General features: G+C 47.5%; 1 protein-coding gene across 2 annotated transcripts; it reads left to right on the forward strand.

Moving 5' to 3' along the window:
• Positions 1-2331: 2331 nt before the first annotated feature.
• BATF3 (basic leucine zipper ATF-like transcription factor 3) lies at positions 2332-5895 on the forward strand. 2 transcript variants are annotated; one of them, XM_034060981.1, is made up of 3 exons: positions 2332-2381; positions 3064-3168; positions 5344-5895. In XM_034060981.1, the coding sequence occupies exons 1-3, from the start codon at positions 2349-2351 to the stop codon at positions 5527-5529; spliced, it is 324 nt and encodes a 107-aa protein (XP_033916872.1). In that variant the 5' UTR covers positions 2332-2348; the 3' UTR covers positions 5530-5895. The 2 variants fall into 2 exon arrangements, with proteins under 2 accessions (XP_033916872.1, XP_033916871.1); XM_034060980.1 differs by lacking the exon at positions 2332-2381 and adding an exon at positions 2641-2719.
• The last annotated feature ends 9538 nt before the right edge of the window (positions 5896-15433 follow it).

The following is a 15433-nucleotide window of genomic DNA, read 5'->3' on the forward strand; positions in this document are numbered from 1 at the left end:
GTCACTGTGAACAAGACCAGGCTGCATTTGGGCTCCAGGGACTGTCCCATGACTTGTCCCATATTTGTGGGACCCTGGAAACCTGTTTCTTCTATAGGTGCCAGGACTCATTCAGTGAAGCAGATGCTAAGTTCTTGGTAAGCTGCTCAGGACTTGGTGCTGCTGACAGCCTGCAGTCAGCATGGCTCCTGGAACAGCATAAGAGCTCCATATGGGGTCAGCTCAAAGTCCTGCTGTGGAAGGGGATGTTTTTCCCCACAGATCACCCTGAAAGGCAGTTGAGCTAGTTTGTCCATGCAGTCCATGGATTTTGTTGCAAAAGAGAATACCTGTTCCCCGAGCTTATGGAAATACCATCTTCTGGTCCTGTTTATTTCAACTGTGCCTAAACTACAAGGAACCCACTGCTTATTTCTTAAACAACTGCTCAAACACTGCTTGTGCCCATATTTCTACTCCTTTAACCACATGGTGAGCAGTTAGTGCAAGATTGGACTGTTGCAGAGGAGGGGTTGAGAGCAAGTTACCCTCTGATCCCTCACTACCTTGGGCTGTCTTCCTGCTGATATTGGTTTGGATCCCCTCAGCTGAACCCACACCTCCTGCCACCTCCATCACACCCCCTTAGTGAGCATCCCGCATCCGCACACTGGGTGGTGGAGGAAGGGAGAAGCCAGACTGCTTTTATAGAAAGCAGGGATTGGGAATGCCCTGTCGGATGCTTGGGAGAGCCAGCACAGCCTGGGGACATAGGTGAGGTCAGTGCTCCGTAGTGAAGTGAGTCTCCATGGTTGTTAGGCCGAGGAAGGCTCACAGGTCAGTGCTAGGGGAGCTCTGTGTGGCAGGAGGATGGAGGCACAAGCTACTTCGGGGTGGAAGAGCAGGGAGAAGTGCTTGCCTCTGGGAAGTGCTGCTCAGTGTTCTCAGTGATGCTGACTGCTGCTGCTGCAGCCCAACAGGAAACCTGTGGCAGAGAGTCCTGGGGTCCCAGGCACCACATTTCTCCCACTTTCAGCATGAAGTGTTGGCCAGATCTTCCTAAAGGAAGATTTGTAACAGATGCTGATACTTGCTCAGTTTGTAACCTCACATTCCTCGAAGCTGCAGGACTCAAACTCCTGGGAAAACCAGAAGAGAGAAGTGACCAATATAAGAATTTACTTGGGGGCTTTATGACTGAGTGCCTTCCATTCTGGGGGCACTTTGCCTTCCTCTGTGTCTGCCCCTAAGAGCTCTGACATGGTTTAGTGGTGGTCTTGGCAGTCCTCATGTAAAGTTAGACTTGATGATCTTAAAGGTCTCTTCCTGATACAGGGGTAAGCAATGTACAGGGGGTAATACAGAGAAATTGTACAAGGGGGTTAAAGGAATTTCCTTTGCTTAAACAAAAGTATTGTCTGTCCTAAGTACCTGCCATTGCCACCTTGCCAAGGCATTGATTACTGCTGGAGGGGGAGAAGCAGATGCAGTTCTACTGACAAAAGCAGGTGATTGGTCCTGCTGATAAGCGTGGGAGAGGCAGACTGGGCGACCAAGCCCTAAGACCATGACAAAAGCACAGGTGTTTGGTCCTGCTGAGAAGAGGGGGAGAAGCAGACTGGGTGCCGACCAAACCCTAAGGCCATGTCTGAAGGTTAAAAGGTGTAAAGTTTAAGAAGAGGAAGACTCATTTACTTCATCCTGAGACCCCTGCCCATGACCAGAAGGGGCACTGCGCGGGTGCAAAGGACCTTCTGGCTCATTATAATACAAAGCGGGGATAGATACTAAATATGTATAGGCGGACTGAGCAACCTTATGTCTATGTATACCTTAAGAGAATAAATGTAAAGGGAGAACAACCCTGAGGTGTGCATGCTTTGGAGGAGCTATCCCCATGCACCTCAGCGCTGAATAAAAGCATACCTACTTTACAACTTTAACTAGTTGTGGAGTCTATCCGCGAATCATTCCAACCTGGTTGATTCATTATCCGAAAGCTGAGCATGGCCCAGAGTGTGCAGTGGTTACAGATACCAATGGTAGAGCAGGGATGCTGTTGAAGTACCCGCTGCTGTGAACAGCTCCCATTGCTTGGGAGCAGAGGGCCAGAATACCGGTTGAATTAGAACAGGAGGGAAGGGTTTGGAGGGCTGAAGGAAACGTGGTTGCACAGAGAGATTTTGCTCTGCAGCAACGGCGTTTTCCGCAGCCCTCGCCCGGCTTTGCCTTTACAAGAAGCCTGTGGAGTTTCCTTACGATTTAAAGGAACCGGGCAAGTAGCGAAAGTGAAAACCGCTCTCTCCCAGCGCCGGTGCCGTGCGAGCCGCGGCTCTCACTGCCCGGAGCTGGCACCGCTTCGGGGGCCGATGGCGGAGCGCGGCGGGCCGGGCCGACGGGAGGTGAGGGGGGGACGGGGCAGGAGCAGGGAAGCCGCGGGGCCGGGGCAACCCAGGGGGGTTTTCATGCAGCTCCTGCCCGTCAGCGCTGGGCCCCGGGGGTGCGGGTTTCCCCCCGGCTCCGGCAGGTCCCTGGCGCTGCCGGTTCGCCATGTGACGGCCATGCGGGCGGTGCGGGGCGGCAGCTCCGCCCCGGGCCGGGGGTGCCAGGTGCCGGGCGGCCCGGGGCGGTGCGTCCTGCCCCGCTCTGCGCTCCCATCGCATCCCCTCCGCTCCCCGCCGGGGCTCCGCAGGCGGCGGGGATGTCGTGCGCCGTCCCGGCGGCGGGGGGCAGCCAGCAGGTACGGGCACGGACGGGGCTCGGCGCTGGGGACGGGCGGGCGCATGGGGCTGAGACACGTCGGGCAGCCCTTCCCTTCCCTTCCCTTCCCTTCCCTTTCCTTCCCTTCCCTTCCCTTCCCTTCCCTTCCCTTCCCTTCCCTTCCCTTCTCCACCGGCAGCCAGGGGAAGCAGGGGATGCGCTGCCCTTCGCAGGCACCGGGAGGGTTGTTGGATGGCCAGGGGTAGGTGCTGTGGTGATGCTGGTTGTACGTGCACCTTCTCAGAACCAGTTACACGCCTGACTTCAGGTGTCTCCAGGTGCACCCTAAGAACTAGCCCAGGGGCTCTGGCTTGTGTCTTGCAGAGTCATGAAGAAGATGACAGGAAGGTAAGGAGGAGAGAAAAAAACCGAGTGGCTGCACAGAGGAGCCGGAAGAAGCAGACTCAGAAAGCAGATAAACTTCACGAGGTGAATGGGTGCTTGATGCTCAGCAGGCACGGCTTGGTACCGAGCATGGGACTTCACCGTGAGAGGGACTTCAGCAGGAGCTGTGGGCCTGTCTTCACGCTCCCCCAGCTCCGAGCTGTGGTGTGAGGCAGGCACACACATGCTGTGGGTGCCTGGTGGTGCAGGACAGGACGGCTCTGCCACCCATGACACTGCCAAGGGATGTGGTCCTGCCCTGGCCTCAGCATCTTGTGCTGCTCGGTGCCCACCCAGTGAGCCTCAGCACAGGGCTCCTCTGGGGTGCATTGAATCCCTTTTGCTCTGGATTAGCGTTGAGTTTGTCACGTTCACTGCAGCAAGGTGAACACTTGCTGCCTTAGGAGGGAGAAGGTGATGGAGGAGGAGGGGACCATGCTGCTTACTGGCAGTGCTGGCTCAAGCCAGTACTAAACCAACAGGGTGAGCCAGGAATACCCAGGCTTCTTAGGAACTTGAAAGCCTCCAAGCATGAGAGCTCGGTTCAGTTACAGTAGTGCTTGTGTGCTCTGATAAATAATAGTGGGTGTTTCCAAAAAACCCATCATGAAAGTAACTGTTTCTTCCAGAAACTCTTAATATTTCTCAATATCAGCAACGTGCTGTGGTTTTCTCACGTCCCCAGTGCAAACGCCGGAGGACAGGAATCCCCTTTGTCTGCTTTGGGAAGCTACCTCACACAACAGTGCTTTTGTTGTAGCCAGGGCTCTTGGGGTAAGCATTAGTGCTGCTGTGGCTGTGGCAGAGGCCCTTGTTCAGCCCTGGAGGTTCAGCACAGGCTCTTCTCAGTGGGAAGGATCTGGCAGCACTCAGCAGAGGGGCAGCGCAGGGAGTTTTGGGTTTGGTTTTTCCCTGATCTCCTGTGAGTCAGCGCCTGAGGAAGCCAGGTGCTGGTACTTGTGGAAAGGGGCAACCCCCGGCCTCTGTGGAATCCTTTCTGAGCCTGCTCCCATCCTGCAGCCGCTCCGATGTTCCTCCTGAGCTTGAGGATCTTCTTTGTGCCGCTTCATTCTCGGGCATGCTGGTGCCCCAGGTGCAGGCAGATCTGGTTGGATGAGCATTCATTCTTACCAAGAACCATCTGATAGGCTCTGCAATGGGGCAGAGCAATGGGAGAGTAACCCTCACTCCAAAACCCAACCCCATGGAGCAAGAAGAAGAGAGTAGAGTCAGGGATGGACAATGGGCTGGAGTTTGGCTACCATAATGTGTTTATTGTACCCTGTGGGTGGGAGGTGGAAGGTGATGAAGGGGATGCAAACTCTGGCAGCAAAAGGCAGCAGAGGCAGTGCCAGGCTGTCCTGAGGAGCACTGCACATCCCTGCTGCCTCATAAAGGGCCTTGGAAGGGAGGTGAGGCTGAGTGGGTGAGTGCTGAGCCCTGGGCCAGCAGTGAGGGGCAGGCTCCATGGGCTGGCTCTGATGGAGCTCTCTCCTCTTTGGGATGCAAAGCCTTGGCACAGGGACACTTGAGACACGCAGCTCTCAAAAGCTGTGACACGCGTGTGTCGCATCCATGGCAGATGGGGGCTGCAGAGCTCAACACTCCTGCAGTTCAGAGCTGCTTATTCACTGCTAGAGAAGCCTTTAGCTCTGCTTTTGAGGTCAGGGGTATCCAAGGCAGTGCTCAGACCTTCTGGTGACAAGCTGTCATGACACCCCCCTCCTCCTGCTCCTGACTCCGGGCATCTGAGCCGGTGGCACTGGGCAGGCTGTGGTAGCCGTGCACCAGATAAACGTCCTTTCCCCCCACTGACCCCTTTCCTCACCAGCAATGCCAGGAGCCAGGTTTTCCCAGCACCTCCCTGCAGTCAGTGCTTTCATTCTCTCTGCTCTGACTGTGCAGTGCTGCCCTGCTCAGCTCTTCCCAGCAGGAGCAGCCCAGGGCTGGCACCAGCCACCATGGGGACACAGCCACTCCTGCCCCAAGGGCCAACAGCATCTCCTGGTCTTCAGGGGCCACAGCACGGCCAGTGCACGGGTTGTAAAGCACTTTCCCTGCTCCAGCACCCAGGCTGTGTCTGTCTTTCCTTGGCATTTTGTGTGTTGTAGCAAGAGACCACAACAGTTTTTCCACAGTTACATGAATATACTTGAGGTGGGAAGCACTGAAAGGCATGTTCTTATTCTGAGCAGGCTTTCTGTCTTTCTCTCCTTCCAGGAATACGAGTCTCTTGAGCAAGAAAATACCTCTCTGAAAAGAGAAATTGGCAAGCTAACAGATGAAATGAAACACTTGAGTGAAGTGTTGAAGGACCATGAGAAGGTCTGTCCACTATTGCACTGCACCATGAACTTTGTGACCGTACCAAGGCCCGATGCACTCACCAGCTGCCTACCAAGATGAAAGCCTTTAAATGGAATGTGTGAAAGTGCCACTAATGGGATGTTTGAAGAACTGCCTACTTATGGCACAGGTCTTCCATGGAAGGGGGCTGGACTCGACCATACAGCTCTTCTCCATGTTGAAGTGTTATAGTCTTCTGAATCTCAGGAAAACACCAGTGTGGATAAAAGACAATTTGAACTGTGACTTCTTATTTGGTAGAGTCTTTGAGCCATGGTTTTGCATCCAGACATGTCAGAGTGGTAAAGTCCACCATCGCCAATGGAATGGAGACAGGGAAAAGTACTCACCCTGGGCAGGGATGTCTTTCTGCCACATGTCCACAGACAGTAACCCTTTATCACTTGTCACCCGTGTACATCATGTTCTGGCTGCTGTTTTCTCTTTCCTTTAAACAGTTTTGGTTAATAAAAGTGATGTCTTATCTTTGTGATGTTCTCCACCTTCTTCGATACTCAGTGTCCTTATGGCATCTCTACTGTTCAAATCCAAAGTCCAATGCTGATCTTCCTGTCAGCTGTTTGATTATTTGCTGATTGCCTCTTCATTGGCTCCTCTTTGGAAGTGTTGTAGCAAATGAGTTTTCCCAATCTTTACTTCTTTAATACCCCCAACCATCCAACCTGGAGTGTTTTATACCCCAAAGATCTTTCATCCTGCATATTGCTTCTTGAAAGTGATGTGTATGGATAGAACAAATGGAATTAGCAAAGCGTTTTGTTCTGTGTTCACACTGAAGATGTTTGGTAGCTGCTTGCAAGGAAACATTTTCTTTACTAGAATTATGACAACGTTGGTGAGAAATACACAGAGCAACGTGTTTGCTTTCCCTGATGGTTCTTAGTAGTGCCAGGCTCTAGAAGTGGGAATGCTGTAGCAAAGAGTGGTTTTCTCCCAGTATTTCCCAGTCAAAGAGCACCTCTGGATAATAAGAAGCTCGACCCCTTTGACAGCTCTCACCTCAGCATTTGGATTCTTTTCAGTTCAACACGTGGGATTCATTTCTTCTGTCACCAGGATCATAGCACTTATCAGCAGAGTGAACATGATCTGCAATTGCTGAAAGATCTTTGTTTCCTCTTTAGCGTCTCCAGTAGAATGGAACTGGGGAAACCCTGTGGACAACTTTACCTTCTAAAGGGGATAACATCCTTGATACCCATGTGCATGTCACCCCTAAGAAAGGATCTTCAGCACCTTCATCCACTCACCTTCAGGCCCTGGATGCTGCTGTGTAATTTGGGTACAGCAGAGGTGTCATGGAGTGGTATAGGGGAAATGAACAACATTCACCATGGGAGGAATTTGGTATAGCTTAGGATGGAGTGAGGATGCCTCACATCTCTTAACTGTGTATGTGCAACTGAGCTGAGGCTGGGAATGGAAAACAGCTAGTGGAGGTTGGGGCTGATGCAAAAGCATGGTCTGTGCTATGGAGCTCTGCAGCCCCTTGAAAATGGAAGGAAAGATTCACCACCTTGTCCAAGATACTCCATCCCAGTACAATCCTTCTAAAGATACTTGCTCCTCAAAGCAGAGATCTAGTTTGCTGGGTAAAATCCTCCCCCTTACACATTTATTCCTCTAAACAACTTCCAGAAACTGGTTCCAGCTTATCATTTGGTAATCTAAGTTCTACTGTACACTCCATCAGTAATCACTGTGCTTGTTCTGCGATGTAAGCTTTAGTCCTCTGTTTCTGCATTGGAGTTTCTTGGTTTATTGACTGCACAATGTCTATGCAGAGTGTACAGGGGAAAACAGCTGAACCCATAGCAAGCCTGTGTGCTGGCAATGGCAATCTAGACCGAGGTTATGCTGCTTGGAAGGGCTGACAGCCCTGCAGGGGCCTTCATTGCTACCAGTTCCTTTATACAGCTGCAAAGCGTAGCTCCAGCCTGTGCATCATGTCCCTTAGTGACAGTGGGCTCTGAACTCCCTGAGGCTTGAGCTGCGGCTTCCTCCTTCATCCACTGCATCACTTCTTTTCCCAGCACTATTTCCAAAGGGCCTTATGCATCATTCTTCTGTTTAATAGATTAACTGAGCTGTCTCCTGCAAACAGCACACTGTGTGACTAATGTTCTGAGACGAGTTTCAAAACTGAAAGTATGCTCTGGAGCCTGGGATAATGGGTGCAGAAATAGGGAACCAGAAAGGAGAACAGAAAGGAAATGGTCCATTTGCTAAGGAAGCAACAGGAAGCTCTTTTTCAAATCCAAAGCTCTATTTTTGCAGCAAGGTATTACACTGTCACAAGAAGTGTTTCATACCTATGTATGGCTAAAACACTGCTTGGTGTCTTCTAGGGTCAGAAAGCTTCCAGTTAGTTCAGTTTGTTCCCTGTGAATGTGTTACATTCAGACACAGGTATACCAGCAAGAGCTCCTCTATGTTCAGATGATGGCTCATGCAAGGAGCACTGTGAAGTCTTGTTTGTGGATGTGTAACGTAGATGAGGGTTGCTGGGGTTTGCCTCTTAGGTTGACAATGAAGGTTACGGTTTGTCTAGATTTGGTTTGTGTGAACTTCTTGTTTGCATTGTCTGTGACTCTAACGAAGAAGCAAAATGCTCAGTGTAAACTTACCCACAGATAAAAGCACCGATGGCAGGAGCAGACAGGGTCCAATCCAGCTATTTGTCTATTCCCTTCTTTCAGTTGTTGTTGGGTCAGATTTAAATGGATTATATGTTGAGAAGATAACTTTAGCCTCCAAAGGTATAGAAATGAACAGCAAGGCAAAGTCAGGCTTCCCAAAACAGCTATTGTGAGTATAAGAGACATCAACTATTACATCTCAAGGGAGCTGATTAGAAAGTCTTGCTCCTTCCTACTGGTGTTTTACATTCATAAGCATGAATAAAGATAAGCATATAAACATGAAAATGAACATTTATCTTATACACATCCAGAATCTTGCTAAAAATGCACCCTTTAAAAGACACATTTAAACCAGCCTAATTGACAGACTTTATGTTCTTTTCCCTTACACCTTTTACAGTTGCCTCCTGCTCCACCTGCAATACCTGCTGATCCCATCTGCATTCAGTATTTGCAGTAGCCTTTGCATTCTCTTACCATTTTATTTCAAATGCCCCTTTTTTGCCTTTTCCCCATTTCCTTCTGTTCCTGTGTAGCTTGGTGACAACATCACCCTATGGTATCAGTGTTAGAGGAACAAGGCTCGTCCATGGGAGTACATAGAAGTTGAGCTTCACTGGTACACCCTGTATATGGTTAAAGGCTTGTGTGTGTGGCTGCTTTTGTCAGTTCAACACTAAGGAAGGTGTCTGTGCACCTTTTAAGATGTACTTCAAAGTGTCATAACCTTTCCTCTGGCCTCTAAACCCAGTGCTGTTTCCTGTCCGTAGATGAACACTTTGCTGCATGGCATTTGGGGTTTCCATCTGTGAATCAGTCTAGAATTTCTGCCTCAATGAAAGTGATAGAAATAAGAACCATTCAAAAAACTCCCTTTTCTCTTCTTCCCATCAGTGCAGTGATACAATTCCTGTCACAGGAAGGAAGCACATCTGATAAGCAGGAGAAGTGGTGGGTTTATTTACTGTTACAAAGACTGCTGTTGTTCTCTTGGTAGGAAGGTAGGAGTTTTCTGTTTGTAAACCCTGCGTTCCTGTCAAGTGGTCACTGGAGAAGCCCTGCATGCACATACAGCATGTGGCATGTGGGGGCAGGCATCCATAAGGGAGTGCAAGAATCTGGATTCATTATTTGCAGGAATGTGGGTTTTACATTGATTTCACTGGAAGCAGAAACAGCCTCAGAGGATACGTGGCACGGTGCTTACTCACTTGGGTAATGTTTAACTCAAGAACAGCAACAAGCTGACTTGAAGTGGGCCATTCTCAAGAAAGAAACCATAGCAATAATCATCCCTGAATGCTTCTCTTCTGGTACTCATTAAGGTTTTTTGCCAGATAGCCCCTGTGGAAAGAAATCCATAAGAACAGAGTAGGATTTGGGGGCTTTTTTTTCACCACTGCAGAAATAGCACCAAAAGTATTCTGGAAATAGCTGGCATGGCTTTTGCAAATGATCAGTTATCTACCTGTTGTTTGTTTGGTCTGCTGTAGGGAACTGTATCCTGGGCTGCATCAAAAGCAGCATGAGCAGCAGGTCGAAGGAGGTGATCCTGCCCCTCTGCTCTGCTCTTGTGAGACACCACTTGCAGCACTGTGTGCAGTGCTGGTGTCCTCAGCATGAGGACCTGGAGCTGTTGGAGCAAGTGCAGAGGAGGCCACGAGGATGCTCAGGGGCTGCAGCACCTCCTGTATGGAGACAGGCTGAGAACATTGGGGCTGTTCAGCCTGGAGCAGAGAAGCTGCGTGGAGACCTCAGAGCAGCTTCCAGTGTCTGAAGAGGGCTACAAGGATGCTGGAGAGGGACTCTTCATCAGGGACTGCAGCCATAGGACAAGGGGTGATGGGTTCAGAGTGAAACAGGGCAAGTTCAGGTTAGATCTAAGGCAGAAGCTGTTCCCTGTGAGGGTGCTGAGGCGCTGGCACAGGGTGCCCAGAGAAGCTGTGGCTGCCCCATCCCTGGCAGTGTTCAAGGCCAGGTTGGACACAGGGGCTTGGAGCAAGCTGCTGTAGTGTGAGGTGTCCCTGCCCGTGGCAGAGGTTTGGAACTGGATGATCTTAAGGTCCTTTCCAACCCAAACCAGTCTGGGATGCTATGATCATTTCAGTTTTCTTTAGAAGTGGATAAGCTAAACCACAGAGGTCTGTTCTGGTACAGAATGAAAACATTCATTGAAGGTGTTAACTAGAGATGATTATTGCACTTCAATTTCACAGCTTACCTCATCCTGAAGTGGCTTCTTCATGTTGCCAAACAGAACATGACATCTCTAATAGGTGCCTTCTTTTAAATCTATGCTAGAAGAGGGTTTATTGCATGTGTTTAGTAACCTATAGACTGCCAGTATAGCTTGCTGCACTCAGCTGGGTACTGTCCAACTAAGTCTGCCACAGATCATTGCCCTTAGAACTCAGTTCTGGATAAAGGTCTCCAATAATGTGGAGGAACTTTCTCCTTGAACTGACTCCTAATGAACTTGTCCTGTTTTCATTATTCCAGATTATTAAAACATCAGAACTCTTGTGATTCTAAGCAAGGTTCGTGAGTAACCTCTCCCTTGGCATCAGCAAACATTTGTCTTCCCATCGTAAAGTAAAGCTTGGGAATACTGATTTGTTATCTGGCTTGGGTAGAATAATTCAGGATAAGGAATAAGCAACAAGACTCTGCTTAAATATTTGATGTGAAACTGTATGAGATACAATTACTTCAGCTGGAGATGATGTGAAATAGTCCAAGAATTGAAAAATAACCAGAGAACAAACTGAAGGAAAATGGCAATAGCTTGTTTTACAGAGGTAGAGATCAGGCTAAAGAATGGCTTGTAAGTGGAGGTGCTCAAGGGCTGATAACATACCACTATTGGTTAGTACCTTTGGCAAGGACTTTGGATACAAAGGAACCATCAGTACAGAAGAAGAGTAATATATCATGCAAAAGAAACTGCATGACCTTGCGCAAAGTAGGAATGCCATGGTGATTCATCATAGGATCATAGAACAGCCCAGGCTGCAGGGGATGAAAGATCACCTGGACCAAGCTTTTGTGGGAAAGGGAACCTAGATGTGATTATCTAGCAGCCCATCATGATGCAAAGTATGCAGTCACAAACTTAACTCATCAACAGGAAACAACAACAGAATGAAGAAGCAAAGGCATACTAGTAACTGATGCTGAGGCACCAATAGAGTGGGGCAAGAAGGAAGCTAAATAGGAACTCAGATGTGTAGTAATGGGGTTGTTTCTTTGTGTGTTTGTGCTCTTAAAGAGAGAAACAGCAATGTAATTATGCAAGGGCCTGGCAAAACCTCATCTGGAATTCTGCACACAATTCTGCTCAGCCATGATAAAGGAAGATGAACCCAAACTAGTCCAGGGATGCAGAAGGGCTACCAGGAAGACTAAGGGAATGAGGAATATAGTTTTTGAGACTTCATTTTAGACAAAGTCTGAGAAGTGGTAGAGTCAAAGCCTATGTAATTACAGCAAAGTAAAAACTGTGTAAGTGAAAGAGTAGGTAACATGTAATGTTAGTAGAAGGAAAAATAGATATGATTTGGTCATGTTTTTGAGCTATGTATGCAAAGGAGTTTCTACCTGTCAGAAGAAAGGCGCTCAGGAATAACCTTCCAAAAGAAGTGGTATGGGCAGTTTTGCAGGCATGCATGTGTTGGGGCAACCCACTTAGTTTTAGGATGAGCCTATTTGACAGGACACCAATTGAGGATACTGTTGATCCAAAACATTTCCTCCTGTCCCATGTCCTTATTCTCTTTAGGGCAGGATTGCTCCTTAAAAGCAAGAAGATCCTAAAACAAACAAAACAAACCACATAAACCAACCCCCTGAGATCCCTGAATCTCACATCATTACTGATGAGAGAGCTAACACAGACACAAGGCTTTATCAGAGGCAGACTCCTTTGATAGCATCCAGGTAAAGAGGAGAGCAGAGAAGAAAGAGATTATTTATTTAGTCTCTAACCGCCTACCATTGAACCAAGGCACATTCCCAGAAAGAGCAGAAAACTGTTCACAGAGAAACAGAAACCAAACCTAACAGGAATCTGGGGGATTTCCCAAACTCTATAGCTGTTTAAAAGCTGAGTGACTCCAGCTTTGCCTATATGCCTTTTACTGCAGGCCATTTTTGTTTCTCTTACAAACAGCTCATTGATTAAACATCAAACAGGATGTCTTTAAGAGCAGAGAGCTTTAAAACAGGATTTGATACTAAGCAAGAGATCTGCTAGTTCCCTTTTAGCTGGCTGAGTTTCATCTTTGCTTATCAGAGCTGTTTTAGGGTACAGTAATTTCCAAGTGCACTATGGGGTTGCGAGGTAAAGAATCTCTAGAGATGAATATATATATATATTTTTCTCCCTTACTGTAAATGACACTAGTGCCCAGGCCAAAATTTCCCTTGTAAATTCTGGTCATCCCATTAGTTTGCTAAGTTCCAGTATGGACTCGGGACATATTCAGTCAGTGCACTGAGAGGTTACGCACCCTTGCTCATGCCTTTCTAGGGGTAGGTCCATCAGCTCTGTTTAAGGACTTGATGAATGGCCGAGAGCCATGAAATTTGATAGAGACTTTTTGATCATACAGGTGAAGGGATTATTGGCAATAACTTAGGTATCATATAAGTCCTTATATAAGGACAGAAGTTGCTTTTCATGAGCAATTCTGAAGTGATGTGCACATGTGAGCACGGCTGTATTTTTACCATCGTGTTAAGAAACTGTGATCAAAAGATCTTCCAAACATTATCAGCTTTTATCACAATTTGATCCTATTTCCCTAATAATAACATTAATAATAAAATAAATGAAAACCCTAGTTAATTGTTTTAATTTGCTCTATGCATTTTCAAATGGTGTTTCATGAACAAATGCACTTCAGTTAGGTCTATTGTGCTCTGCAAGGTACATCCCTCTTGGTCTTTTATCAGGTTAAATGTACCTTTTTCCAGCACCATCTGCCCATTTTACCTACTAAGAACATGAAGTTCTTCAAGGCAGAAGACTTGTGGCACTGAGCAGCCAATTCAGGTGAATGCCCAAGTGCTTTCCTGGTTTTTCCATCCACTTGAATCTATCTCCTCTGCTGTTAATCATGCTTTGTCATGCAACAGTGATGGCTGTGGGAACATCAGTGGCCCAGAATGGTTGGTTCCATGTTTCATGGGTTGAGGCTTCCTAATAATTCAGTGATGCTTTCCAAAGCCTCTTACCTCTTTCTCAGCCATATGCCTTGCCCTGTGACAGCTGATTCCCTGTGCACTTTGAGTGTTTCTTATAGCCCCTTCAGAACAGGGAGTATCTGTTCACGCTTGGCTCAGATGTTGATATTTCAGCTGCCATACTTCAGTGTAATTTGTTCTTACCTCACTGAAACTGTTCGTAACTACAACAGAATTATGTCAGTGTTATGCACATGTACAGTATATATTTCCTCAGCTTAACTTCTTTTACGTGGAGCCCCTTCCTCACTGTGTTCAGCAAGACTGCCATCAGCCACATGGCACCCAAAAGGCACACCATGGAACACAGCCTCTCACGTGCAGTGATTACTATGTGTTAACAGAATGTGTCCAGTCCTGCAGCACCTCCAAGAAGCTCTGTGTGTCCACAGGGGGGTCTGCATTGGCAGAATCTACTGCTCTGATAAAGGGACATAGTCTGAAAGGTTATGACTTAATGTGAGACATGAGAAACCTCATTTTCTGCTCCAGGGTTCCCTTTTGCTGTTCAGCACTAGATTCCTGCTTTATATCTGTTCTCCCTAACATGGTTTTATAGGATGCTGTGCTCACCAGCACAATATTAAATGGTCCCCAGGCACTGTTTTAACTCACTTGTCATGTTTTCTACACTATACCTCACTTTGTAATTACTGCCTCCCATTACCAATAATTGATGCCCTCCAGAGGGCCCCGTTTAAGACTGAGTAATAAAATACTGGGAGATTACTATTTGCTTGATGACAGATCAGTTCATGCACCTCTTACCAAAGCTCTCCAGTGCTAGGAAATAAGCAGAATACAGTGGTTGGCTGCTTTCTGGTGTTACTCAGTTAGCAACCAAGAGTTAGTTCTCTGAGGTTATTCTCTGGGGTTTAATGGAGCAGATTCATTTCTTATCTTCAGCCCTCTCAGGGAATTGTATGAGGTGAGTTTAGTACATGGATGTCTGGCATGAAAGCAGATCTTAGAGTGCAAACCAAGACTTGCATTACTGTTTCAGCATTGTAAAAGCTTAGTTAATTCAAACACTCTCATTTAGCCATGTGCTGATGCTGCCAGTGAGAGCACAAGGGCTTCACATGCATGGACGCATAGTCAGGTTCTGAAGTTGCATGTTGCAGTCTATATTTCCTTTAAATCTGATGGGAAATTGTAAGCAGCTGCATATGTTGCCAAACACTTGGTGAGTTGCCTTAGTGATTTCAAAATCAGAGCCAACAACTGAATGCAATAAAACATCTCACCTGCTTCTTTCCCTATCCCACCTTTATGCCATTTTGAGGGATGCAAAGGGTGTGGAGGACATTGAATTGACAAGTGATTTCTGTAGGGGTTTCATGTGGGTACATTCCAGCTGAGTAAGGGCATTGATAAACCTGGCCACAGGTTTGTTGTTGCTTTGCTCCTCTGCCATTGGTTGCCAGAACTGATAGAAAGGGGTCATACCTCTGCTTAACCCACTTCAGTTCTCACTCAGATCTCCTGGCTCCTTTGAAAGGCCCCTGATGCTTTAAGGTAAGATACTGCAGGATGTTTATTTGTGTTTTAGTCCTGGGGGAGTCAAAGAGTGGGGAGTTTTGGCTTCAAGCCTGTGAGAAGTGCTGGAGTGAATAGTTCTTTCTTCTATGGCCTTAACCAAAGTGTTCAGCTCCTACTCAGAGTGGGGGGAAATGAAAGGAAAGGAGAGAGACTCAAGCATCCAGAGGAAAAGGTGAGCTTTGGCTGCCTCTGAAGTCCACCTAGGCTAGGATTTCATGCTATGTTAGCAGTGCTCGAGTGTATTTTCAGGGTGTAATGTGTGAAAACACTAATAGGAATCCTTTGGTTGAGACAGTAGACATACTTACAGTTTTCTGGGTGGCAACACTATCTAAAGCAGGTTTATTCCTTGCTCACCCCTTCCCTTCTTCCATATTGCTGCTGTGCTCCCTGTGGTGCCAGCATAATGCTTATGGGCAGCATATTAAAACCAGTGAGTAACTGACTGAAAAGCAATCCTATATGAAAGATAGAGCCTTTTTTGAGTGTCACTGCCTGCTCTTGTTTGCAGAATG

The sequence above is a fragment of the Melopsittacus undulatus genome, chromosome 3, assembly GCF_012275295.1.
Source record: "Melopsittacus undulatus isolate bMelUnd1 chromosome 3, bMelUnd1.mat.Z, whole genome shotgun sequence".
Classification (NCBI taxonomy): domain Eukaryota; kingdom Metazoa; phylum Chordata; class Aves; order Psittaciformes; family Psittaculidae; genus Melopsittacus; species Melopsittacus undulatus.